Source organism: Trematomus bernacchii, unplaced genomic scaffold (genome assembly GCF_902827165.1).
Source record: "Trematomus bernacchii unplaced genomic scaffold, fTreBer1.1, whole genome shotgun sequence".
NCBI lineage: Eukaryota > Metazoa > Chordata > Actinopteri > Perciformes > Nototheniidae > Trematomus > Trematomus bernacchii.
In genome coordinates, this window is record NW_022987973.1 from 4569600 (window position 1) to 4595269 (window position 25670).

The window sequence follows — 25670 nt, forward strand, 5'->3', positions numbered from 1 at the left end:
CTTTGTTTTCAAATCACTTTTACTTACATTCTCTCATAGCTACTTCATTTTTTAATGAACCTCTGAACACACCAACAACCCATTACGTTTTTCTGTAATGTACCTAGGCCAACTAACTGAAAACACAACTTTAGAAAGACATATTTATTTGTTGGCTTCAAGTAAAACCACAACAGCTCTAAAGAAAAGGTCAAGTATTCAATGACATATGCATACCTTATCATTTCAATTAAGACAAGGTATGCATGTCATTGAATATTTGACCTTTTCTTTAGAGCTGCAGTACTGTAAGCAGAATCCAGTCATGTTTGGCTAGATTAAAACTCTTTAGTTGTATTGACACAAGTTTGTCTTTATTTATTGACTGACAGTGTTTGACAGATACAGTCTGGGTTTTGTGAACATCTAAAGGCAAGGTAGTATAGCTGCTGGAGCGGCTGGCCATCTTTACCCTGGCAGCAGTAGAGCAGCGTCGTACGAAGGAATGAAAATGTAATTTGCTAGGATTCATTTTTTCTGTAGCAGTTTTAGATGGGTGCTTAATGTCACAGAGCAGCAATTAATAATGCATTTTATTTATATAGGCGTCTTTCAATGTCGCCATTTTAACCATAGTTAACAAATGTAGCCATTTATGTACTGGAGTATCTCACATCCTGTGCACCACCATTAACAGTTACCTGTGAGCTATACAGTGCCACTACTGTATGTTAAGACCTTTTGTGCTCTAATGTGCAGAGAACCTGCTAGCCCCTACAATGAAAATATCTCACATAAATGCCAGTGAATAAACTCGCCAGTCTTTCAATAGGTATCCTTTATACATTATCACAGATAAAAACAAATTACATTGCAATAATTGTGTTACTTGAATGAGCCATAGAGTAGTTCACTTTAACACCTTTCTGAGTCTTTAGGATGATACGGAGTACAGTGAGTGAGAAGCAATATTTCCAAATGTTTACATACCCCTTAAAGTTTCAGCTACCTTATTCTTTTTATGCAGTTTGGCCAAAGTTTTTCCAGTGGCATCTGTGTTAGCATCACATTCCTCTTTCATGGCTTTTGACTAAGTAGCTAGTGAGTTTTATTGTGATGAAGAGGGTAACCAGCACTTCTTAAGACAACGAGAACGTACATACAGTAGCTGTGACGAGAGCCAATAACAGGATTTCTACTTAGTAAATACATGTGCTCTTTGGACATATGTTACAGTACAGCACAAAGTAAATAAAGTAGAACACATCTGCACATTTAGCAAGCACGCTACATCCCCTGCAGATTAAACATTTTTGAAGTCCGTCTTTTTCTCCTTTCTGCCCTTATAGTAGATTGTTGAATCCTCCGCTACAGGACCAGTACCGGCTGAGAGGACTGTGTGCCTCAATATATTTTAACATTGCGCAATACAAAAATAAAATAAATAGCAACAATGTATATATAACATATTGTAGCATTTCTGGGTAAGATATTAGACATCTCAAAGCAAAAATATTCCCTTTCATCTTATTACACATTTATATATCATCTCATATCCCTTATCCGTCTTGAGACAGTGGAAACACTTTGGAAGCTTTTGGTTTTTATGACGCTGTATCGACTACACATGTTGCAAGGATAAATGTTTCTCCGCAATGCTTTTTGGAAATAGTCTGGAACCTGTTGTACTTGGTAATATTGTAACAGACTACAATCATCAGAGGAATCCTCCAGATGGCGATGATAAACAGCTCATCATTACAGGAGCGTGTGAACCTATTCTTCTACTCGCCACATTTTTTCACAGGAGCTGAATGTTCGCATTTTATCTCTACAGGTTTAACCTCAAACAACACAAAAACATAAGAGTCTGAGTATTGTTAGATATGTTAGTGCATGACTCTCTGCTATCTAACACCACAGAGAAAACGATCTCCCTCTCTGTCCTTTAGACAGACTAAAGCAGCTACACTAATGTGTGATACTTTGACTGAACAAGGGCTGAAGATGAGGGGAAAGAAGAGGAGGGAGGAGAAAAGGGAAACACGGTAAAGTGTGGAGATAACAGTAAGACAGAAGAGGTATTTTCTATTTATTGCTCAGCTCCTGTCTTATGCGGCACCCCACGGCTGTGATGAGCGCGGCACCTTTCCCACTGCCGTCCTCTGACAGCAGGAAGTTGACGTTACACTGAGGAGCCAGTTCATTTACCGTCTGGTGCATGACCCCCGAGAAACTAGACAGAGACAAAAGATTTGACATCATGTTAATTTGTTAAGCTAAAATGGCCTGCGGCTCTTCTCATATCTGGTTGAGCCGGTCTTTGTTCACATTTGCTTGTTGTTCTGAATAGCAATTTGCACCCCACGGATTATATCAATAAGTGTCATGTAAATATGTTAAACACGTTGTTCACTGTACTAAAACATAAAACAAGGCAATTTACGATATGATAGAAAGGCCTTTCCTATCTTTGTTTCTTTTAATTGTACAGGCTACAGACACAAAACATGGACATAACTATAACACAAATAGGAGACATTCCTATCTCAGACAAACAAACAAACAAACAGAAAAAATAAAATACAGTCCGTAGGTCACTTCAACATTTCATAAACAAGAAAAATAGGTTGACAGTCCAATACCATCAAAAGCACATACCATAACATGGCAAGCATATTTATAGTTATTGTTCCTTTTTATCCCACTCTTCGCTAGAGCTGATTGTTTCCCATTTCATGGCGTGTTGAGCCACCCTTTGATTCTTTGTGGCAATCATCCTTTCCAAAATAAATTGTGTTTTTAATCTACTCTTCAAACACCTTGAATTCAGATTTTTCCTTGATTGAGTTTTAAAAATAAGTATTTTAGCCAGAAGAAGAATTGTATTCATTAACTGTGTACTGTCCTCATCCAAAAGCCCAAACAAAACACCAAAGGGAGTAAATGCAAAATCAATATAAAGTGTCTTAAGCCAATTTTGAATCTCAGTCCACAGTCTTGCAACGTATGGACAATAAAAAAATAAGTGCATCTGGTCTTCCTCTTCCTCCTCACAGAATCTACAAAATGCTGACGGTTCAATATTAAAAGTGTTGAGTTGTTTTTTTGTAGCGGTAATCTTGTAAAAAATCTTCAGTTGGAAGATTCTTGAATATGAATCTGTTGTATATGGTTCTAAAAAGTTGTTTCCAGGGTATCAGAATATTAAATTCCTCTTCCCAGAAAGAACAGACCGCATGAGGAAAAGCAGCAAGGCCATTGCTCTGTAAACAGTGATTATAAATGAGTTTATTTAGTTGTATTTCTGACTTCTTGTATGAGGTGTACAGACCTGTTGTCAGTTTCCATCTTTTTTTAATTTACGTTTCCAGTTAGTTGGAATAGCTGAAAGCAGCTGGTACATACAGCAAAAACACTGATATGAAATTAAATTACCTGTGCTATCTAGTAAATCATTCATAAAAATTATTCCTTACTACTAGAACATAAAACAAGGCAATTTAGGACATGATAAAAAGGCCTTTCCTATCTTTGTTTCTTTGGCAGTTGAGTAATTAGTCTGTTGTTGATGAATTCAACTCACTGTGGATGTAGTTTGTAGAGGGTCCCGTCCACCCCCACAGTGATGTCCAGATGGTCCAGTCCTCGGTTCTCTCTGATCTTATCGACCACAGCGGCCATCCCTGCCCCACAAAGCTGAGCTGCACGATGGGACACTGCCCCACAAACCTGTAAATTATAATGAAAACATTATTATTATTATTGCAACACTGAACGGATCAAACCTGTCGCAGTGTGTTCATTAAGAAAAGATATGTCACTTAACATGTGTATTTCTGTTCCATGTATAGTCCAATACACATGCCTTCTTTAACAGTACACCTCGCTAAATCTAATGCAGTCTAATAGGGAGGCGTTAAATCAACTGCATGGCCAGTTCAGAGCTAGTGTGTATATTCTCTTCAAACTCCATCTCCGTCAGTAAGGGATTATCAATGGTTGAGCATGAGACTGGATGAGCTGTTAAACATGATTGTGTGCTTTAGTTTTTATTGGGCACACATTTCCTCAGAAGAAATTGTTCGTTATTTGCCCACATTTGTATTTGTATATAGCTTACCCTTTTGACTATGATACTGTCATCACAGGAGCTGTCCAGCCCTAAGTGTTGCAGGATGGATCTCACTTGCAGCAGAGCTAATCTATCACTGGGAAGAAAAAAAAACAGACATACAGTAGTTGATGAGCAAAGGGGAAATTAACTTAAGTAGTTCAGTACCAAAACAGCAATTTAAAGTACAAATATATCCACTTAAAGGTAAATAAACAAGCAATAATTAGTTGCAGTGCAATCTACTATAAATGATCTGGTGTTTTTCACAGCCAGTTTAAAGACACAAACAGTAAACACTGTTTGAGAAAGAGCTCTTACCTCTCTATCTGTGAGAGGAACTTTGTCTCGAAGATGCCTCTGGTCTTCAGTGTTTCAGAGATCTGTCCTCTGAACAAGAATCCTTTCTTGGTCATATCTATCAGGATGTTTCGCACAATTTCCCCGAGATACATGCCGCTGCACATTTTCTCATATCTGTAAAACACATATAGCGTGCATATGAATAAACATATCGATGCATCCACACATATTGGAAGTAATCTATAAGGATATGAGTGCAGGAGATAAAGATGTGTGTGGATTGTAACCTTTGTTTGCCTGGATTCAGGGAGAAGTCATCCACAGCGCGGTCGCACTCTGTCCTCATGTCATCAAGGCATCCGTTGTCTCCGAAAGCCCCCCACTCCATGTTGACACACATGCGGCCCTCATCTCCATCGATCATCTCAATGTTCCTCATCTCCTCCATGTAACATGCATTACTGCCAGTGCCTAGAAACAGAATGACATGTTAGATTTTTACTGCAAAGGGTCCCAACCATTTCCCTCAAGGGACCCCTTTTCTATTATAGAGTAAACTGACAACCCCGACTAATGTTTAGTGACATGTTTAATGGATATTTCATAGCATGTTATTGTCTGCATGACAATAACAATGAAGAAAATAGATTTTTCTCTAGTGAATATTGCATCAGCTATGATCTGCCTGTTATTTTTAGTACGATTAAGTAAGTACGTTTTTATTTAACATAAGAGACATACTTTATAGGTTTCTTTTTTCGACAAATTCAGTGTTTCTTCCCAACTATAGGCCATTGTTTTTATTAGCTCTTTCATCGTTTTGGCTGCATACTTTTCGAATGAATGCGTAAATATAAGGAAAACTAACCAGCGATAAGTCCAATCTCACAGGTGGGTTCTTCGTAGGCACAGGTCATCATGGTTCCCACTGTATCGTTCACTATGGCCACCACATCCAGCTCAAATTCCTACAGAAGAAAACATGTAATGATGCAACAATACAGTCCACTTGTAATCATTCAGAGCATGTATAACTACATGTTGCTGCTCCTCATATCATACCTCTCTCCTCTTAATGGCATCTCTCAACAGACCAACCACATTTTCTCCTTCACAGTCTGTTGCCTTGAAGCCCTTTGTCCATGTCACAAGGATTCCCTAAACACACACACACACAAACAAGTAACAGGTAAGTCATATTTTGCGTAGGATCCAAGGATTTCATGGTCTGCCCAGGACTCATGAAACACAGTGTTGCTAAATGCTAACAACAAAACGGCTTCTTTAATGATATTTTGGAAACATGAAGGGCCTTTCTCTTGATGCAGCTGGTAATAAGTGTGCTATCAGTGGACTGTAACCCAGCGGATTTTAAAAGAAAGTAAGAGACAGTTTTGCCAATGTGACGACCCCTGCTTTACTGTCTCCTGTGGTGTGTGTATGGCTCTTTAATGTTCTCCCTCTGTTTGTGTCAGCGCTGATTGAGGACACCTGGCTGCTGGCACCGGAGGATTTAAAGGCCTGAGCCAGAGTCTCTATCTCTCTCCCCGCAGAGGACCTGTTCTGGGAGAGCAGCCACGTCGCTAATTCTTTTGTCTTGCCTTTTTGTTTGGCTTTGGTCACGTTGAGTTTTGTTAATATAAATATATTTTCCGATATATTCTTGTCCTTTCCACGCTTTTGTTATGGCTAAGAGCCAGGCCATGACACCAATTCAAAGTGAAGGATGTTTTAATCACTCACAGCGTCCAGGCTGGTCTGTCTGCAGGGGAAGGAGAAGGTGAAGCCCAGAGGAAGACGAGTGTTCTTCATCCCCATGTAGTCCAGGAAGTCACTGATACACTGCACAATGTGATCAAACAGCTGGAGGAAGAAAAATATGTGAAACGACAGTATTTATAATAAAAACATTTATCAAACATTGCTCAATTCCTGGCCTCAAGTAATTAGTTTTCGACAACAACTAAAATATTTATGACTGGTTGGATGAATTCGATGTGAGGCAATAATTAACCATAAAACTGTGTAGGAGGACTTTAAAGAACAAATTAAAGCAATACAATGACAGACTTAATGACCATTTGTATACCGATTACTCACCCTAATGACCTTTAATAGATTTTTCTTGCATGTTTAAACACATTAGTTTCACTTTACTTTACTATTCAAACATTTTCCAAAAGAAATAGTGGTCCTTTTTTGATAAAAATGTGATACAAACTTAATATTCAAAACGTGTTTATTGTTTTCAAGAAGTTTATATTTAAGATTCTTCACCAACATGCAAAAAAGTCTTCTTAAAGAATTCAAGGTGACATGGGATGAGTAGTGGATATACAAATCATCCCTTTGTGTATGAAGTACTCCTTTAACAAGTGTTATATGACTGTGGATGCAGCCTTGTAATTTACATTTTTCAGAGGTTTGGACATACAGAACGGTTATATAATTTGCCTGCAGGCAGTACCGCTCTGTCAAAGGGAAAGGTGGAATTTGGTGGACCCCTGTTAAATATGTTGTTTATGTGTCACTAACATAACAAGGCAAGTTCTAGTCTGAAGAGTAGTTACAAGCATATTGTACTCTGATCAACCCTTTATCAGTTATTTCAAACCATACAGTATATCTTATCCTGGATAGATAATAGAAAACACGTTATAAGATGACAGATTGAGGTGTGGCCAGAGAAAAATATGCTTGACTTTGATGCTTTGTGAAAAAAATTGTCCGGTTCATAAAGTATAGTTGACCCTATAAACAACAATACCACTTAAAGGACACAATACATACTAGAATGCTATATTATATACTATACAAATACAATAAAAAAGCTTTAAAAAAGTGAGCATGCTGGCATATGCAACTAAAAATGTTTTCAATAAGTCCTTCCTCCCGAGTGCCATCAATATTCTCAACTCAGAGGAGAGGCATTGAGAGGATTTAAGCCATTACATTTATATGAACTGTTTTCATATTTAATATGACATGGTCCAAGCGTTTGTTTTACTAAATGCTTGTTGCTTGCTGCTTGTTTTGGGTGAGCCGAAAAATAATCTTATTAAACAAAATAAGTGAAAACATTTCACAAAAATAGTGCCTTTTCCCTTCTGGCTTCTTGCCCGGAGTATCTCAGGAGGAAGGAAACACATGGAGGAGTAATAGTGAGGATTAAAAGGTCAAAAAGGTGACAGACAGGATTAGCCTCAGCCGGTGCACAAGAGGTAAGTTCAAATTGACGGTTTAAACACGGTCAACTCAATGCTTATTAACCTTTATTTCTGTCCTCCTCTTACCTATCCACTTTCTTCCCAGCCGTTTCCATCCTATCCACTTAACTCCAAGTCAACAAGCTTCATACCCCACGTCCTCCCTAACTACCCTAATCTCCACAGTAACAACAAGGTGACCTGAGGTCAAGTTCAATGTTTACCTCCCCCCCAGTTTAATACATATTACAGGGTCAAGTGAGGCATGCTGGATCTCACCTCCTCCCCTGTGCCCTGCATCACTTCCAGAGGAATAGCGTAGATCTTGTTGTGCATCTCCACGGTTCTCCTCTTGCCTGAACGAATCTTTACCAACAGAACTCTGAAGTTGGTTCCTCCTAAATCCAACGCCAGGAAGTCTCCATGCTCTGGACAACAAGACAAGCAGACAAACAAATACATAAATAAACCAGTAACCATGGCAAACATACTAACACCTGAGGGATATGCCTTGTGCAATTCTGGAAAAGGAATTAGCTGAAGACATCAATGTAAAAATATAAATTCTTCTGCTTTTGGAGATTTTCCATGTTATTCGTGTGCTAAATCTGCAATTGCACTTTGGTATTAATCATTTTCTACTGCTTTGTAACATGAAGGTTCTCCCTCTTAAATTTTACTTTTGCTGTTCATTTTGGCAATTTTTGTATTTATTAAAATAAATTAGTTTCTTTGATGATTATGAAAACTTTCTGACGTTTGCAAAAGTGACATAAGCAAAATGTGTATGACATTTCAGTCATAAAAGATCAATATTGGATAAGGACTCTCACTCAGAGCAAGGTTCAACATGGTGTGTCATTTTTGTGGGTGTGTGCGTGTGTGTGTGCGTGTGTGTGTGTGTCACCTGAGCCATCTGGAGTGCTGTTCACAAAGGTTGGCAGCATTTTGACAGTAGCAGAGTCCTGAGTGCTCTTTGAAAGGCCATTTTGGATCTCTATCCTCATTCTCTTCTTAACCTGGAATAATTTAGGAGAATATTCAGCAGTGAAAGACACGCACACACATATTACACACACTACAGTATGTATCTGTCTTTACCTCCAGCAGTTGTTTGGTCGACAGGAGGAACTCAGACAGTGTTTGGGTGATCTCTCGTGAGTGTTCGGCGAGGCGATAGGCCACAGCCGTTACCATGGCAGCTCCTTTTCCACTGCCGCTCTCTGAGAGGAGGAACCGAATATCAGTGTCCGGCACCAAACGACGGACCGTCTTATGGAGACGACGGGCATATCTGAAATACACATAAGAGACTTTAAACGCTGAGAAATGTAGACTTATTTAGTCATAAGACACCACACATTGATAATAAGCACATATCAAGAAAGTATTACACAGATGTGCTAACAGAGTTCAGTATGTCTGATAAACAAATATTGGATCCACTCACTGTGGGTGCATCTTGTACAGAGATCCATCGATGCCTACAGTGGTTCGGAGTCGGGCCACGCCTTTGTTCTCCTTCAGCCTGAGCAGGATGCCGGCCAGCGCCGCAGCGATCAGGTTGGCCGAACGGAAAGACACAATGGCACAAACCTGAAGGACGAGGAGAGAAAATCATCAAGCAGCTGAAGAATAAGGTGAACTAAGCTCCTTTGATTTGATTAAACTCTTTGTCAGATGGCACATATTATGGCAGTATTCATGTACATTATAATCATGTTTGCACTTAAAAGCATAACATAAAATAAAATAGACATACCTAAATACAACAATAGTGCTTATATGATGTAATATTGTTCATCCTATTTGCTTTTAATAGTTTGTTTGGCAGAACTACAGTAACTAATTCGATCATCAGTTGCTACCCTCAGCTTTCTTTTAATCTTAATGAACTATAATATTTTTAAATCCATTATCAACCCGTATTTAATGTGCTATGATCATTGCTAACCCTTGTTGCATTTTCAGATGATTATTTAGCACCTTGTAGTGCAACTTTTCGAAAAAGCGGCAATATAAATAACTATAGTTTAAGTTTATTCAAGCGGAATCTCAAAAAAGAAAAAACGTATTCACAAGCTTTTCAGCAAAAATACTCACATGCTGCACAGCGATGCAGTCGTCATGCGAGGGCTCCACGCCAAGTCTTTGTAAAATCTCTTTGGTTCTCATCAACCCCTCCTTACTCCTAAACAGGAAAGACAGAGAAGCCATTATGGACTAGAAATATATCATTTACAGTTGTATGATTTAGTTTCATATCTAACTGCATAGAATTGTACTAATTGTGACTTACTTCTCTATGGCTGAGATGTGTTTGGTTTCGATCTTCCCCTTAGTGAGCAGCTCAGGAGTGATCCGCCCCTCGAACAGAAGGCCTTCTCTGGCCATCTTCACCAGGATCAGACGGACCAGCTCCCCCAAGTACATCCCGCTGACCATCTTCTCAAATCTAACACACAGGGAAAGGGAAAATGAAAGGTTGGTAAAACATATACACAATATTTTGTTAAATATTACTTAATGACAAACAGATAGACATTGGTAGTATTTAAAATTGTGACACTAGTTGAGTTTTTATACCGTAGTCGATAGCACAATTTTGAATGCTGCTGTTTTTGCGTTGAAGCTTTAAGCATCTTACATAAAAAAAAGGAAAAGCTTTGGCTCCCATGTAGGAAAGCAACTAGGGCATCCAGCCAACAACGAGCAATGCCGTTATCTCTGCATGTTATATTAACACAGTGCTGGAATTCTGTGAGCACTTGTTTAAACATGCAGTATACAGGGTTCATACACTTTTTCACCAATGATTTTCAATGACTTCTCCATGACCTTTACCTAATTTTCCATGACCAAAAAAATGACTCTCTCAGCGGGCCTATCTAAAACAAATCCAATAGTAGGCTTACTAGCTTCTACAGGCTAAAGCAACTAAAATCTCTCACCAGCAAAATACCTCAACAGTTAAATGCCATTTTACGTTTCATTACTATACGATACAGTATTTATTATCATTATAGTATTACTATTTCGGCGATTAGATAAAATATAAATTATGTTTGATGCAACTTTAGTTACATTTCCATTACTTTTCCAAAACTTTGAAAAATATTGTTTCCCATAACTTTTCCAGGGCCTGGAATTAGCTTTTTGAATTTCCATGACTTTTCCAGGTTTTTAATGACCGTAAGAACCCTGAGTATAACTGGAATCTTGAAGCACAGCGCCATACATCAGCTACATTCATTCAAAGGTAAAGTTGGAGGTACATCCCTCCCTGGTGTCCTTAAAGTTCCTAGTTACAAAATATTTGTTATTATTTTTTTATTTTTTTTAATATAAATGAATAACCATATGGCAAATCATAATGATGATAATAATAATAATAATAATAATAATAATAATAATAATAATAATAATAATAATAATAATAACTTAGATTTATATAGCGCCTTTCAGGGGACCCAAGGTCGCTTTACAGGAAAAACAGGAGTAAAAAAAACAAAACCAAAACAAAATAAAACGGTCAGACAAACAGTCAGACAGACAAAACAACAAAATAAATAAAATCCTGTTATACTTTCTCCATACCCAGAACAATAAGCAAAAGCTAATTGACAGACTGACAGCTAATCATCAGCTGATTCTGGAGTTCATTCAATAGATGAAGAACAAAAATAAGAGTGTAGCAGTTTTGGTTTGACATACAGCTGTTTCCCGGGGTTGATGGAGCCTCTGTCTATCTCTCTGTCGAACTCTGTCCTGATGTCCTCCAGCCTGCCGTCGTCTCCGAAGGCCCCCCACTCCGTGTTCACACACATCCGGCCCTCGTCCCCCTCCACCTGGTCGATGTGGCGCAGCTCCTCCATGTAGCATGCATTGGTGCCCGTACCTTACACAGAGAAACACATACAGTATCCTTAAAGGTCAATATATTATAGGTCTCAGATATATACAAAACATGTCTCTGAAGTGTTTGGCTCCAAATACCTAACAGATAATTGTAGCATCCCATAAACCCCTCTGTTTCAGCCCTGTTTCAAAAGCGCTGATTCTCTGTCTGTTACTTTAGATGAAAATAAGGAGCCACTCCCCACGCCCCTCTGAGAGATATTTGGTTAAAAAGAACACAATGGTGCTCTAGGAGGAGATTCAGGTGATAAGGTGGGGGGGGGGTTACCTTGGTTGCTGATTGGCTAATGGTTACACAAGCCAAAAAAACGTTATGACATCATAAAGGGGCCAAAATCTGATCAGCTCATTTTCAGACAGGTTTCTATATAAATGGATCAGGACAAAAAGTGAGAGAATCTCTTTACACAGAGGGGACACATGTTGATGTATAAAAGACAGGAAAAAGTGGATTTTGCATAATAGGTGACCTTTAAAGTATAATCAAGCTCTATTCTGTTTCTTCAAACTGTTGTGCCACAATGCCAAATACAGGTTTGAATCTTTGTTGAAGTACCTATGATGATGCCGACTTCACAGCGCCGGTCATCAAAACCACAGGTCATCATCGTTCCCACAGTGTCATTCACTACTGCCATGATGTCAGCTTCATAGTCCTGAGAGAAATGAAAACACACACACACACACAAGTAAGTATGGTTTATGGTTATATGTGCCATTCTGCATCCCAGTTTGATTTAGAATAAATGATTTCAAAAGGATTCCCATAAGTGTTTCTATGAAAAGAGAAAAAACGTATGTATACCTAGTGACAGAAAAAGCACAAAGGATATTTGGTATAATTATAAAGCCTGTGAAATTATTGTCATTTTAAACTTGTAAACTGTGGTGTTATTTTTGTATTGTTTGTTTGTTGTATTTAGAAAGTCTGGTGTTCAAGATGTATGTCCTGTACCAGAAAATGTTCAATAAATAAAGATAAATACGTTGGTAACTCACTCCTCGCTTCTTTATAGCTCTGTTGAGCAGCTGGACAACGTCCATTCCCTCCACTCCACTGGCCTTGAAACGCTTTGTCCAGGTTACCAGAAAGCCCTGGAGACAACAGAGAGATAGCCACAGGAAAGTGAGATTAGGAAAGAGATAGACTTGATGCTAAATGGAGACTTGGCTTGGGTTAACTCATAATGTAAATGTACTGCAGTATAATCATCAGATATTTGAATAAAAGATAACACATGGAAAGTGTCGTGTGTCACATAGAAGTAGACAACATCGGCATCTGCTAATCAATTATTAATTGTGTTTTACCTCGTCTAGTTTGGTCTGCTGGCAGGGGAAGGAGAAAGTCAATCCAACTGGGAGTTTCTTGTCTTTGATGCTGTGTTTTTCCATGAAGTCACCGAGACACTCTGCCACATGGTCGAACAGCTGGGCAAAGGTGGAGAGAGGGAGAGGATGTTTCAGGCCGATCTGAAGAGACTCTTTGTGTCAGTGAGTGTATCTTAGTATAAACCTACTTTTGTTCCAGTGCCGTGAATGATGTCCTCCGGTGTGTCGTAGATTTCACTCTCCATCTGAACCGTCTGTTTCTTCTCATGGCTCACTCTGACCCGGAGGATCCTGAAGTTACTGCCTCCCAAATCCAACGCAATGAAGTCTCCCTTTTCTGTGGAGACGGGAAGAGTGAGAAGATGAGGGAGAAGTGGAAGATACAAGAAGAAGAAAGAAAGAGAGGGTGAAGTCTAAGGAGAGTGTTGTTAACATTACCTAAGAGTACACTTCCTATTAGCACAGTTATGACAAATAAAAACATGCATTATCAGATGTCTCCCTTCTTTTAACTTGGTAACACATTTCCCTTTAATTCAAACTTAAGCAATGTACATTTCCAAAATAATAATAATATGTCTTCAACATTGTGACCTGCATTAATGGATACTAGTGTAAGAAAATGGTGTGGTGGCAGAAATAAACCTAAACTAGGAAGGTGTTGCTTTATGTGACCTGTGATTAGAAAAATCGCATGACATAGTGGTTAATTATTAGTGAATGTTCACTTAGGGACTGTCGTTTAGTCTTTCTGTCTGAATTGGGAAGACATAATTGCCGTAAAGCATTCTGATTAGATAAACTTCAAAAATGTCACTGCTTTTTCCTAATTTACTGTGTATCAGAGATCTTATTGACCTTTGATTAGAAGTGAAAGCATACAGGTCAGATCAATGTGCTTAAGTTCTTAGTAATGTTTCTGACATTCAAACATTCATCTGCTACTCAGTATTATGTATCTAATACCTAATATATATATATATCATTCCAATAACTTGTATATAGACTCGTACTGCACTATTCCACATCATCACTTTATTTTATAACTATTATTCTTTTTGTATTGCTCTTGCTCTTATTGTTATTATGTTATTATGTTGCATTGTTGGAGAAGCCTGTGACATAAGATTTTCAACTACATAATTACTCTGTAGCTATGTCAGATTGACAATAAAGAACCTTGAACCTGATAACATTAGCAACATTCTTACTTACTGACCCAGAAGTGTATTTTCACTTTACTATAATCTCGTGCCACACATTATTCTCAGATCACAATACAAGGTCAGATTAGGCGTGCAGACTGACTGTTTTTTTTTTATCTGCAAGAGATGTAAATGCATCAGAGACAAGCAGTACACAAATACGATTGTTGCTATCCTGGTTTTTAAAATAATGACAAAGCATAAAATAGTTCTTCAGGCCGGTGAATAGCAGCAAAGATAAAGAAGTTTCAGAATAACATGTCGTTCAGTTACTTGTTATTCAGTTTTCCCCATTATAATTTGTGTTTCGTAAAAATTAATAATACAAAAACACGATTTGAATGTATTTTTAGACTATTAAGACCAAAGGTATTCCATTCAACTATCTGTAAGGACTTTCATTGTCCCGGTCTTCTCTGACAAAGGCAGCAGGATTACTGCTAATCTCTCTGTTTGTCTGACAGCACAACGTTCACAGTGCAGATTCAAATAGATTGAAGATTTATTTTGTGCCAACCTGTGTTTGTAGTTTTGCCTCCATTAATATTCAGCTGATGAAGGTACTAAAATAACACTCAGTTGAGATGGATGGATGAAGACAATTGAGCTACAAGGGCAGAACCACTGCAGTACATTAGAATTAGACACATACTGCAGACAATGACATAATGACAGGGAGAAGATTTAAGCGCATTTTTACGTCACTAAACCAATAAGGAGCAATTGTTTTGGCTTTTGAGATTAGGTTGGATGAATGTATGAGATCTCGTGAAGTGAAAGGTGCATTAAGGTAAGCTTCGTCATCCTTAAAGCTTCATGCTTGCCCTGTGTCTTGCAGTTACATCTTGTTTCCTTCTAAATGTCATATATATGGCGAAAGATATGAGAGATCAGGTCAATTGGACACTTTTCATAAATGTTACTGACTTCTGAAAACTGGGAAAGGTCCCAAAAACTATGGAAATAAATTGTTTGTTTTTTTTTGTAATACACTGTTCTGTTCATTCGGTTTCTATTTGGATATAAAGTAGACTATATGCCCTGTAGGCCAAGAAAGAGGAGACCACATTTGAATTACAAGTTGTTCCATAAATGATTTTTTTTTTTGTAATGGACTGTGCAGACTTACCTCTGCAATTAACTGGCTTTGATAGTGGTTTCATGAGAGAAAGAAATCAACATGATGGGATTCAGATAATCCATCGATGGTTAAAATGTGGGTTTGAGGTACTGACCTGAGCCATCAGGGATCGACCGCACGAACGTTGGCAGCATCTTCAGCACGGCGGTGGGGTTGGTGTCCCGCCCCAGGCCTTTCACCAGCTCCCTCTTGAAGCGCTGCGTGATCTCCTTCAACGTCTCATCAGAGAAACGCATGGAGTACAGGTACTTATCGATCTGAAAAGAACAAAGAACGATAAATCGTATAAATCTTAACAATTCCTCATCAATCTGTAACCACAATACTATGAGTATCCATTAAGCCATATATCAACATTGAAACACACAAACCTCTGACACTGGTTATTTCTAGGGATGTAACGATATACATATTTTTTTAAACCTTTATTCAACCAGGTGGTCCCATTGAGATCATCGGTCTCTTTTTCAAGGGAGACCTGCCCAACATGGTAAAGTAAGGTACAACATGAACATAAAACAACAGATAACACAAAAGGACATCGTATTTACAGGGCTACATTTACATACCTAGAGAGATTGAAAAGTACCAACAGTATATGTATATCTCGCCCTGTCAATAAGCCTCACCTTCTTGGCAAAAACTGTATTGTTTATGAAGTGTTGGAGAGACAATGCACAGTTTTACCCACTGCTGTCACCCATGGACAGAGCATAATCTCTCTGTCCCAGCAAGATCAGTACCAAGCAAGAGAGTTTTTTCCACAGCAGGGGATATTGTAAACGCCCAAACATCCCAGCTTCTACCTGGAAATGTGGACATGCTCATATTCCTAAAAAAATAACCTGTCTGATGAGTGAGTGAGTGAGTGAGTGAGTGAGTGAGTTAGTGAGTTTGAGTTGAGTTACTTGAAAAACTAAAGTGAAACTTGATTTATTTGATTGCAGGATCTGATTATTATATTTTTGACACTTTAAAATACTACTATCCAACTAAAATGCTGTACAAATCAGATTTATTATTTAATAAAGAACATTTTTTCAAGTAAAAAACATAAATAATTCAAAATAAATTTAAAAATAAATAAATTTTCAAATGTTTTTTTCCTTTTATTTTTCCATATCGCGATAAATATCGTACCGTGGACTTGTTATCGCGATATTATCGTACCGTGAGTTTTTGGTACATCCCTAGTTATTTCACTTGAGGTAACTGAGATTTACTGGATTTGATGATTGCAGTCTGTATTTAATCATGATGATTCAGTAAATATATAACTCCCTAACCCATCATGTCTGAGTCATCAGATAATCCACATCCTGAACTGATTGATCCCAGCTCTGCTTAACCTTTAACATAAATCAGAGTCACAAAAACAATCAAGACTTTTTATTGCTTCATTGCAACTTGAATAACACTTTTGGCAGGGCTATCATACTGTGGTCATAGGGCACAATATCTAATATAAAGCACAGTATCATGAGTGACACACTGCAAGGACAGGAAGTACAGTACACACCCTTCATGCTGTTATCAAGGCAATAATGTGTGCCTTCATGAAATTATCACCACTTCTTGCACACTCTTTATATCTGTACTAGCCAGATTGCATGCTGAAACTGCCCACTGTGTAAACTGTGTCAGATACTCCACACACAAGCCTGAGCTGTCTGGCCTTTGAGTAACAGGATGTTAAACAGACTGTTGAAATCCATTGTTGCATCACACTCTATAATGAATCAAAGACCTACTTTAAACTAGAGTGTTACACAACAGAGCACAATGTGACAGACACGTTACTCTGCTTAAATGTCAAGTTCATTATGACTTGCTAGCTTAACACATAGCTATGACCAGTTTGATAACAAATAACCATTTGAGATAATTGATAAGCAATAGGAGTTCATACAATCACGCTCACTTGATTCAATATTTACACAGAAACAATGCTTTTACGTATTCTGACATACTTGAGATAATTTGCTAGTATTACTCATTGTAACAGACATCAGATAGGAATGTTTTGACTTCCTGTTTTAGGAGTCAGTCACACATTAACTTTCACAGCTCTGGTCTCTGGTCCATATTACATGCTGCGGGCAACATAGACTCATTATTTTAATTCGGTTGTCAGGTATTAAGCACACTTTGAAATAGTAAAAGATGACAGCAAAATAAATTGAAAAAGACAATCAATAAAATGTTAACAGGTTTTGATTTCACCATATGTGCTAGAGTGTGTGACTTTTCTGTCACAGTAAGCGGTCAATTTGGCCTTTATCATAGCCTTGTACATCACTTTAGAAAAGTTGCTCTGATGTTATAAACAGCCATCCAACCACATATGTATATGCCAGTATGTTTTAAACACATTTGGGATATGTATTTTGAATACAAACTTGTTTTTGTAGGAACCAAGGTCAAACTACTAAAAAACACCCTTGCCAGAATGTATGCATTAACACAGCCACAATGAATGAAACTATAAAGGAATGAAGCCAATAATGTCCCTCGTAAGGCACATGGTTAAATAAGACCTATGGCGTACATTTGACACAAAGATTAATAATCTGCTGTTTAATCATGCAGTCATCTTTGAATAGTATACAACATTGTGAGTCAACATGGATAGTTACATGACAACAGCCCTGTATAACTACTCTGCAGGCGTTACATTCCCTATATTCTGCCTAAATGTGGAGTCTGCCTCTGGGATGAATGCTCATTATCACGTCTCATCACACTTGAGCCACAAGCTGAGTGAATGCAATTTCTAACCTTCATAAGCTCAGTGAAACACATTCATACTGTTAACCTGCTGCACTGCACAACTAACAGTTCCTCAGCCCAACCTGAGCAGTTTTTTCTCTGAGTTTTAGTCGACATGTTGGAGCTTGACAACGCCCTCTCAACATAGTTTTAAAGGACAACTTAAAGAATGGTTGAGCAACAAACAGACGTGTAATCACCGCTAAATGCACTTTTATACAGGGGTATCTCCTCTTGCACTTTATGTAGCACTTTTATCTTATCTTGCACTTTATATATCATAGCTGCTACATTGTACTGCCATGTGGTAAATGCTTGTATGCTGCTCATGCTCTTTCTGCATATCATGTATTTATTTTTGCTATGTATATAAATGTCATGTTCTTATATGTTGTATGTGACGGGACTACGGATGGAAATTAGCTCAAAGCTCAAATCCGGCTCATTTACACTTTACGCATTATTTTGTTTTAAAGTGTTCATCAATGTGCACTGTCCCGGTTCAAATAAACGATTAAATGAAAATGAAAATGACTGAGGGAGATTGCCCTCAGCATCTGTTATTTCAATCACACCATAAACATTCAAACAGCCGTGTCTCTGTTCTCTCTTTCTTTCATTACATTACATTTGGTTTAGCTTACGCTTAAATCAAAGTGACTTACAATAAGTACATTCAACCATGAAGAAACAAACAAAAAAAGTCCTGCAGGTACATTTCCCATCTATAAACCAAACCAGATTAAGTGCTACTGCATTAGCTTCACTTACATTAGCTTCACTACACATATGCTATACCTTTCTACTGGTCACTTTTAGGAAAGGTATTCTGACAAGACTAAATAATATAATAATAGGTATATACACCAAACAAAGGGGCTTGTAATCATTAGGCTTATAAATAATTGCTTTAGTGTTATAGAGATGACACCATTGTTTAAAGCAGAGTATTTGAAAGTCAACATGGTAAAATAGCATGCTAATTTTTCATTGTGTGTTTGACAGGTTAAAATGCAAAAATAGCTTTATGCTTTTGCATTTGTTTATGCATTTTTGCATGTGGTCTTTTTGAAGCAGGTCAGCTGTCTAATATAGTGACATGAAAGCAGAGTTGGATGAGAGCTACTGCATCACAAATATCTACAGTGTCTTCCTGAGACACCCCATGCAGGGAGTCAATGTGCTACACCTTTCCACCAAGTTTCATGAACATCTGAACGTTTTTCCATAATCCTGTTGACAAACACACTTAAACATAATATAACTTCTGGCAGAGAAAGCCCTTGGTTTTTGCCAAATGTTAAAACAGCTGCCAGCAATGGTGATTACATCTGAAATCAATATGTTAGTCTGCAGCTCTGTAGTCTACAGCTCATTGTTTTGATTCACTAGTCCAGGGCTTCTCAAACTCCGGACCAAGGTCCGGATCCGGACCGAACTGCAAATCAATCCGGACCGAACCCTGTGTCCCATTATAAAAAAGATAATAAAAAAAGATAACGGGGGGTGATGGACTTTACTGGCATTGATCCGGACCAGTGACCTTGTATAAAGTTCACAACTGGACCTTTAATAAAAAAGTTTGAGTACCCCTGCACTAGTCCATGTGGTTGGGTTCATCAAGTCTAAATGATGGAAGTCTTTGAGAAACAGACAAACACTGAAGCCTCAAGTCATCAGCTAACCAAATGCTACTTTAGGAAATCTGTGTAATTACAGTCAGTATATGTCAGTGCTTAACCTGTTACGCACCGCCCCCCCGGTACCGGGCGGATAAACGCGTAATTTGCAGGAAACAACGTCTAAGGAATCTTAATATTTAATAAACTATGAATGTTTTATATCCATGTAACGGGAAGAAACTCAGCTAACTGATCTTTTTAATTTTTTTTCCCAAAAAAACCCCCACAATGCTAACACTCAGCCTCTGAATTAGCCATGAGCGAAAAATGCTAGCCTATCACTGCACCTAAACTCACTCATAACTCCCTTATTACTTATCCTAGATGCACAGCCAACCCATCGATTAGCATCGCCTGGAGACACAGAATCTGGGGGTGCCCACCTCAACACTCAGTGATAAACATTTGCGACGCTATAAACGAAAACGTACATCAAAACATGTGGCGCTAGGTAGCTACAAACGCTAACATGGCTTACTTTGGTCAAAACTGGTCTTCAATGGCATTAAAACGATAAAAAAAACGATGCTGCAGTTAATCCATAGGTTAATCCAATGTGTCTGTGTCCTCTTTGAAATGATTTCTGATAATCCATAAGCAATAAAACTGCTTTTTCATTTCCAGATGTCAGAGCGAGAGATCGCTTCACTCTGGTGCAAACCTGCATGCGCGAAGCCCCCACCGTTTGTTTTCACAATGTGTGTGTGTGGGGGACTCCCCCTTCGATTCTATTGGCTCTAACGGTCAGAAAGAGGTGTCAACCATCAAAATCGACCAAGGGGGGCCAGAGATATGAAGAAAAAAAAATGTTTCACCCAAATCACCTCAGAGGTGGGGTGGTTTTGGCTAAACCTCTCTAAAAAGGTCAAATGTCACTTGTTTTGCATCAATCTTGATACAGGGTACTTATTATATGTTGTACTTTGGATTCCAAAAGCTTTTAGTCTACTAACCCATCATCCAAGGGTAGTTTTCACTATAAGTAAAAAAGAATTTTTGGACGGACACTATAATTTACAGTTTTTTACTATGTAAAATCTGAATTTTCTTTAAAATAAAAAACATCTATATTGATTCTGACACTTCTACATCCAAGTCACAGGTTTATCATTACTTTGAGAAAAAAGATTATTAATTTAACCCTTTTAGAAGGGAAGATATGGTCATTTGTTCTGGGAATGTCATTTTCGAGCCTGAGACCTGAAAAACAGGCTCAGAGCTTAACAAAAGCTCCTAATTTGCAGATAATAAACAAAAAAAGGTGTAGAGTAGGAAGTCAGCTTAGCATTCTTCAATAACCTGCTCCTCATCTATGCTTGAGGCTTAAGGCGTAGGCTACATTAGCCGCTACTAGCATAACACGCTCAACCAGGTTTTAGGTGGCAGATTTTGATCAAATAAAGACACAAACAAAAAAAAATCATAATTTTGTCAAATTACAATATGGTATGCAAGTGAAAATCAATACTGTTTTAAGTAAAGTTGACCAATGTTTGCTAACATGTTAATGTGAAGTTTGATAAGTTGATCTAGTATATCAAGGTTTGAGTCAGCGTTTTGTGGTCATAAAAGTTGATAAATATAATTATACGTCTTCACAAAGTTTGGTATCTTGGTAAATGAAGAAATTATACATGCATTAGTTTCCTGTAGTGCATTAACAACTCTTGCACGGTCAGCTGATGTAAACAGATCCATTCAGATTGTTATCTTCTCATGCCAACGGGTACACTGCTGCTGCTGCCTTCCTGTGCTGCTACTCATTGGTCCTAATAGTTATTCCTCCAATCATCACATTGCCAATTTCTGTTCTTGTTTGAACATAAAAATGAAAACTGTGTGAATTCTCAACGTGTTCCTATCAGCCTTTTGAACAAAAATGCATCTGTAGCTACTAGTCTATTTAAATGACAATGCTACTAGCTGGTATAAGGTACTGGGTAACAAAGGGGTGGATTAAAAGCAGCTATTGTCAACAATGCTCAACAACAAACCAGGGGAAATCCACTGAACTCCTGCTGCAGGATATAAATTAATATCTATGACTCAGCACTCAGCAGGAGAAACCATGCATAAGCACTTTATTATAGCAGAGCATCAGCTGATCTGACAGCTCGGATCTCGGCAATGGATTCCCACGACTAACAGGCACAGAAAATAATGTGCATGATCCATGATTCATCATCATTAGGCTTTTTATTAACCCAAAGAGCAGTTTCCAGTTTTTCCACTAGTGTTGAGCAAAGGGACATTTCCTGATAAGGTCACATGAGGCCTCTATGATGTGTGAGTCTGTACACATGAATCTGTAAAAGGCCATGTTTTCCCCTCAACACACAAGTCTCATCTGACACACACAGCTTGAAGCTAAGTTACAGAAAAAGATCACGCTCGCTCTCTCTCTCTCTGTTTCTTCTTCCCTCCTCTTTTCTGGCCCATTTCTCCTTCTCCTCCTTTCTGTTTGCATTCCTCTCCTCAACAATGCTTCGTCCTCTTTGTGGTCACAAGGTGGTTCAAGAAAGCATTGAAACCTGATTCCATTGTGTATGTGTGTGTGCACCCAAGGCCTCACCATGTGGAAAAATACTGTCCTCTACAATGCCCTCTATTTGCCACACACACTGAAACACCACTTTGGATGCTCGCTAAAAGTGTATCAAAGAGTACAGTCAAGGACACTGCAGTGGATTGAGTGAAGAGAGGATGCACTCAGCTGATTGCGGTTCTTTGACATCAGCAGCTACACAGTTTGTCAAAAAAAACATTAGTGATGGGATTATCTGTATACTTTCCCTAGTGAATGCTTAAATCCTGAGCTGTAAATTTGAGCCACATTTGAAGTTGATGTTGAGGCTGAGACAAGCCCTGCTCTTTCAACAGCTACACAATAGCTACACACCTGGCACAGTGTGTGGGTGTGTGTCAGTGTATTTGTGTGTAAGCCCTCTTCTCCTGTCACCTGTGGTCACATGGTTCAAAGCTGGCCTATTTTAGGGACGCATGGATAGGACGAGTGCAGGAGTAAAGAGGGAGGGAGACGTGTTGTATTACATCACATTGCGGCTGTTAATACATTTATTTTACCTTTACAAACTCGGATTGCAATTGGCACAGCAGGTACATCCATGAGAGCTTTCTGTGACACATTATGTGAATGAAGATTGTTACATTTAACTAAAGTGGCTTCAGATGGCACATTGAAGAAGTTACCCCTCATGGCTTTCTTTCTGCAAGAATTCTCCTGAAGTTTAGGCAACAACACAACCACTTAGTTTAGGTAAAGATCATGGTTTGTGTTCAAATAGACTAGTAATGCTCAATTTAGGGTGCAGGGCAACATTTCTTTGAAAATAGATTAGTCAATAGGTAGTCACATTGAAAATTGACTAATTGAGCTTTTTCTTTATATCAAAATAAAGTTCAAGATCCTTTTGCCAGAGCACAGGTTTGAGCTTGATAGCTTGACCCTGGCCTCCTGTCATTTTTCAAAAGGGGCTACTATGAAAAAAGGGTTGAGTCTTCCTGAAATAGACCCTTTCTGGCAGAAAGCCCTGAATGCTGACTTTTCCAATGTGCCTTCAGACAGAGAGGGAAATGGAGGAAAGACGCACAATAGCTAGGAACTTATTTCAATGTATACAGGAAAAGAGCAGCATTTAAATATCCAGTTGGTAGCGTAACATCATCAGGAAGCGACCTTAAAGGAACCCTGCACCATATGTTCAAACATGTTGAGACATTGCCTTAGAATAAATACCCATTTTACACTGTCTCTATTTTACTTTATGGGTCGACCATAGTTTACAGGATGGAGCTGTGTGCGTATTTGTATGTTTGCAACATTATTTCTTGGCACATTCAATGAAGAACTATTGGGAAGGGTTGGGTTCTGGAAAAGCTCAGTTCCTCCACTAAACGCACTCTGTGTCTTTCATAACTAAAACTGGTCCAGCCAGTGAAAGTGTTACAGTGGGGGCTGCTCAGCTGAGAAGTTATGAAAGACACATTCATGGTGCTCAGTCACTCTTCTCCTCTTCAGCCTTGAACTTTTTCATACTCAGTCAGGCATTTCAACCTACCGGTACATAAAGAAGCTAGAATGATCAGCTTTAGGAACTCTTTGATATATATGTGCATTAAATGCTTTCCTCATTCTTTAAGGTCAAACACACTTCAATGATTAGGACGACTTTAACAGGATAGAAACCATGTGGACATTGGGTATGGGAAGAAAACACAATATTCCTCAGATTTTTATGGTGTTACTGATCATGGCAGTTGTTAACAGACTGCAGCAAAAATATGAATTGCCGTAAATGTGCTAAACAACTGCATATTTCATCTTATTTAAAGACCTCTTAGCTCTTTTCCTCACTCTTTCTACTCTTCTGAGCTGAGATGAATGAAAGTGCAGGTATCATTTTAACAAGATGATAATAGAGACTCTGTGACCCATAACATGACATTGCTCTCTCTTCTCAATTACAACCTTCTCTTCCCTCTGCTCGTATGTCCTTTCATCATTGCCTCACACTTCCTCTCTCCTCCCTTGCAACACCTCCCAAAACTTACATCCAGGAAACACACACACCAATCTGTCACGTCTCCTTTCAAATGTTACTACACAAACACGTCTGAGCAGTTGTCACGTCTCATTTGTCTGACAATAAAAACAAATCTGGGTCATTGTAAAATGACTCCACTTCTCTCCCAACATGCTTTGTGTTGTATTCACTTCCTTGAAGAGATGTATCACATACAGTAACCTGACTTCCTGGAAACTCGAGTCTTACAGCAAAGTTATGGTGATGGCAGTATGAGGAACTCAATGACCTCTACAAACACATGCTCAGCTCTCACTAGTACAAACACAATATCAAAAGTGGTGACAGAATTAACAGAAAACACTCACCTTTTTAACCTGATCATCCTTGAGTTCAGTGAAGTAATAGGCTAGTAGCTGGGCTGCAATCATCCTGGTCCTCTTTCTCTCTCACACACACATGCAGACTAACACACACACTCTCTTTCTCTGCCACACACGAGACCACCTACAGTAAGATGGGGAAAAAACCTTGAATATAAAAAGTTTAAAAAAAAGAAACTCTAAAGTCTGCTCTCTGGCTAGTACATAAAAGTCTGTCACGCGCCAAAAGAGATATTGAAATATCCTGAGTCAAATCCTGTTTGGTTTAAAATAGCCAGAGCTTCTTCATGTGCTGCTAAGACTCTACAGCGCTTCCTCTCTGAGCATGTGAGTAAAGCCAGGAAGCATGAGTGAGACAGCAAGTTTAGCCGCAGCCTGCAGGAGGCAGAGAAACGGAGAAGTTGGGAGGGCCCAATCATGAGCCATACCCACTGACTCTGCGCTCATTGGTCAGCGAGCGAGAGAGTGGCGTCGGTGCCACATCCTCTCTTCTGTGATTGGCTGACCTGAGGGACGCATTGGAGGCACATTTTGTGATGGAGGAAGAGAGAGAAAAAAAAGGGTATGCCTAATTAGGGAGTGGAATAGGGAGGAGGGATTGAGATAGAATGGGGGAAGTGAGAGAATTTTGGTTTTACTGCTTCAAGGAAGTTGAGTTACATTCCTTTCAGGTTGTAATTGTGAGCAAATGACTCATGCAGTCATCATAACAGTCAAAGCACTTTATAGGTTTTTTTATTGTCATTTAGCTTCAAGATTGGAAAGCAAAGTTTTTGCAAATGTCAGGAACATTACAGTAGGATGGTCAGGCAGTTTCAGTGGTATCTCTGTGGTAAAGAGTGGCAGGAGTTCAGAGGACCCTCAGTGGAGGAAGTTGTTGATGCCTTTGCAGGGGAGGGGATGCTTTCTGTATGAGGACCAGATCAAGGTTACAGCTTTGTACATACTCTGATAACAAAAGTGTGCTGGGTTTAAGACGGTCTACATATTCATAATCATAATGTGCATTTCTTCCTATTTTATTGAAATAATTACTAAGCTAGAAAATAGTCTTCGGATTCTCCGTTGTTCTGAGTTCCTATGTTTGTTGGAAG

General features: G+C 38.6%; 1 protein-coding gene across 1 annotated transcript; it reads right to left on the bottom strand.

Moving 5' to 3' along the window:
- Nucleotides 1-331: 331 nt before the first annotated feature.
- On the bottom strand, nucleotides 332-24921 carry hk1 (hexokinase 1). Its single transcript, XM_034116108.1, has 21 exons — nucleotides 24562-24921; nucleotides 15293-15455; nucleotides 13041-13189; nucleotides 12832-12951; nucleotides 12520-12615; nucleotides 12077-12176; nucleotides 11317-11500; nucleotides 9902-10057; nucleotides 9706-9793; nucleotides 9053-9198; nucleotides 8704-8896; nucleotides 8510-8621; nucleotides 7882-8030; nucleotides 6140-6259; nucleotides 5459-5554; nucleotides 5265-5364; nucleotides 4684-4867; nucleotides 4415-4570; nucleotides 4103-4190; nucleotides 3566-3711; nucleotides 332-2215 (listed from the first exon to the last, which is right to left on the bottom strand). The coding sequence occupies exons 1-21, from the start codon at nucleotides 24622-24624 to the stop codon at nucleotides 2068-2070; spliced, it is 2757 nt and encodes a 918-aa protein (XP_033971999.1). The 5' UTR covers nucleotides 24625-24921; the 3' UTR covers nucleotides 332-2067.
- Nucleotides 24922-25670: the final 749 nt, after the last annotated feature.

Excerpts from the sequence above, each read along its gene's own strand:
- hk1 (XM_034116108.1), bottom strand. The coding sequence starts at position 24,624 with ATGATTGCAGCCCAGCTACTAGCCTATTACTTCACTGAACTCAAGGAT. Across the intron at positions 12,616-12,831 it reads AGCAGACCAAACTAGACGAG|GGCTTTCTGGTAACCTGGAC; the intron begins GTAAAACACAAT and ends TGTTGTCTCCAG. Across the intron at positions 3,712-4,102 it reads ACAGTATCATAGTCAAAAGG|GTTTGTGGGGCAGTGTCCCA; the intron begins GTAAGCTATATA and ends TATAATTTACAG.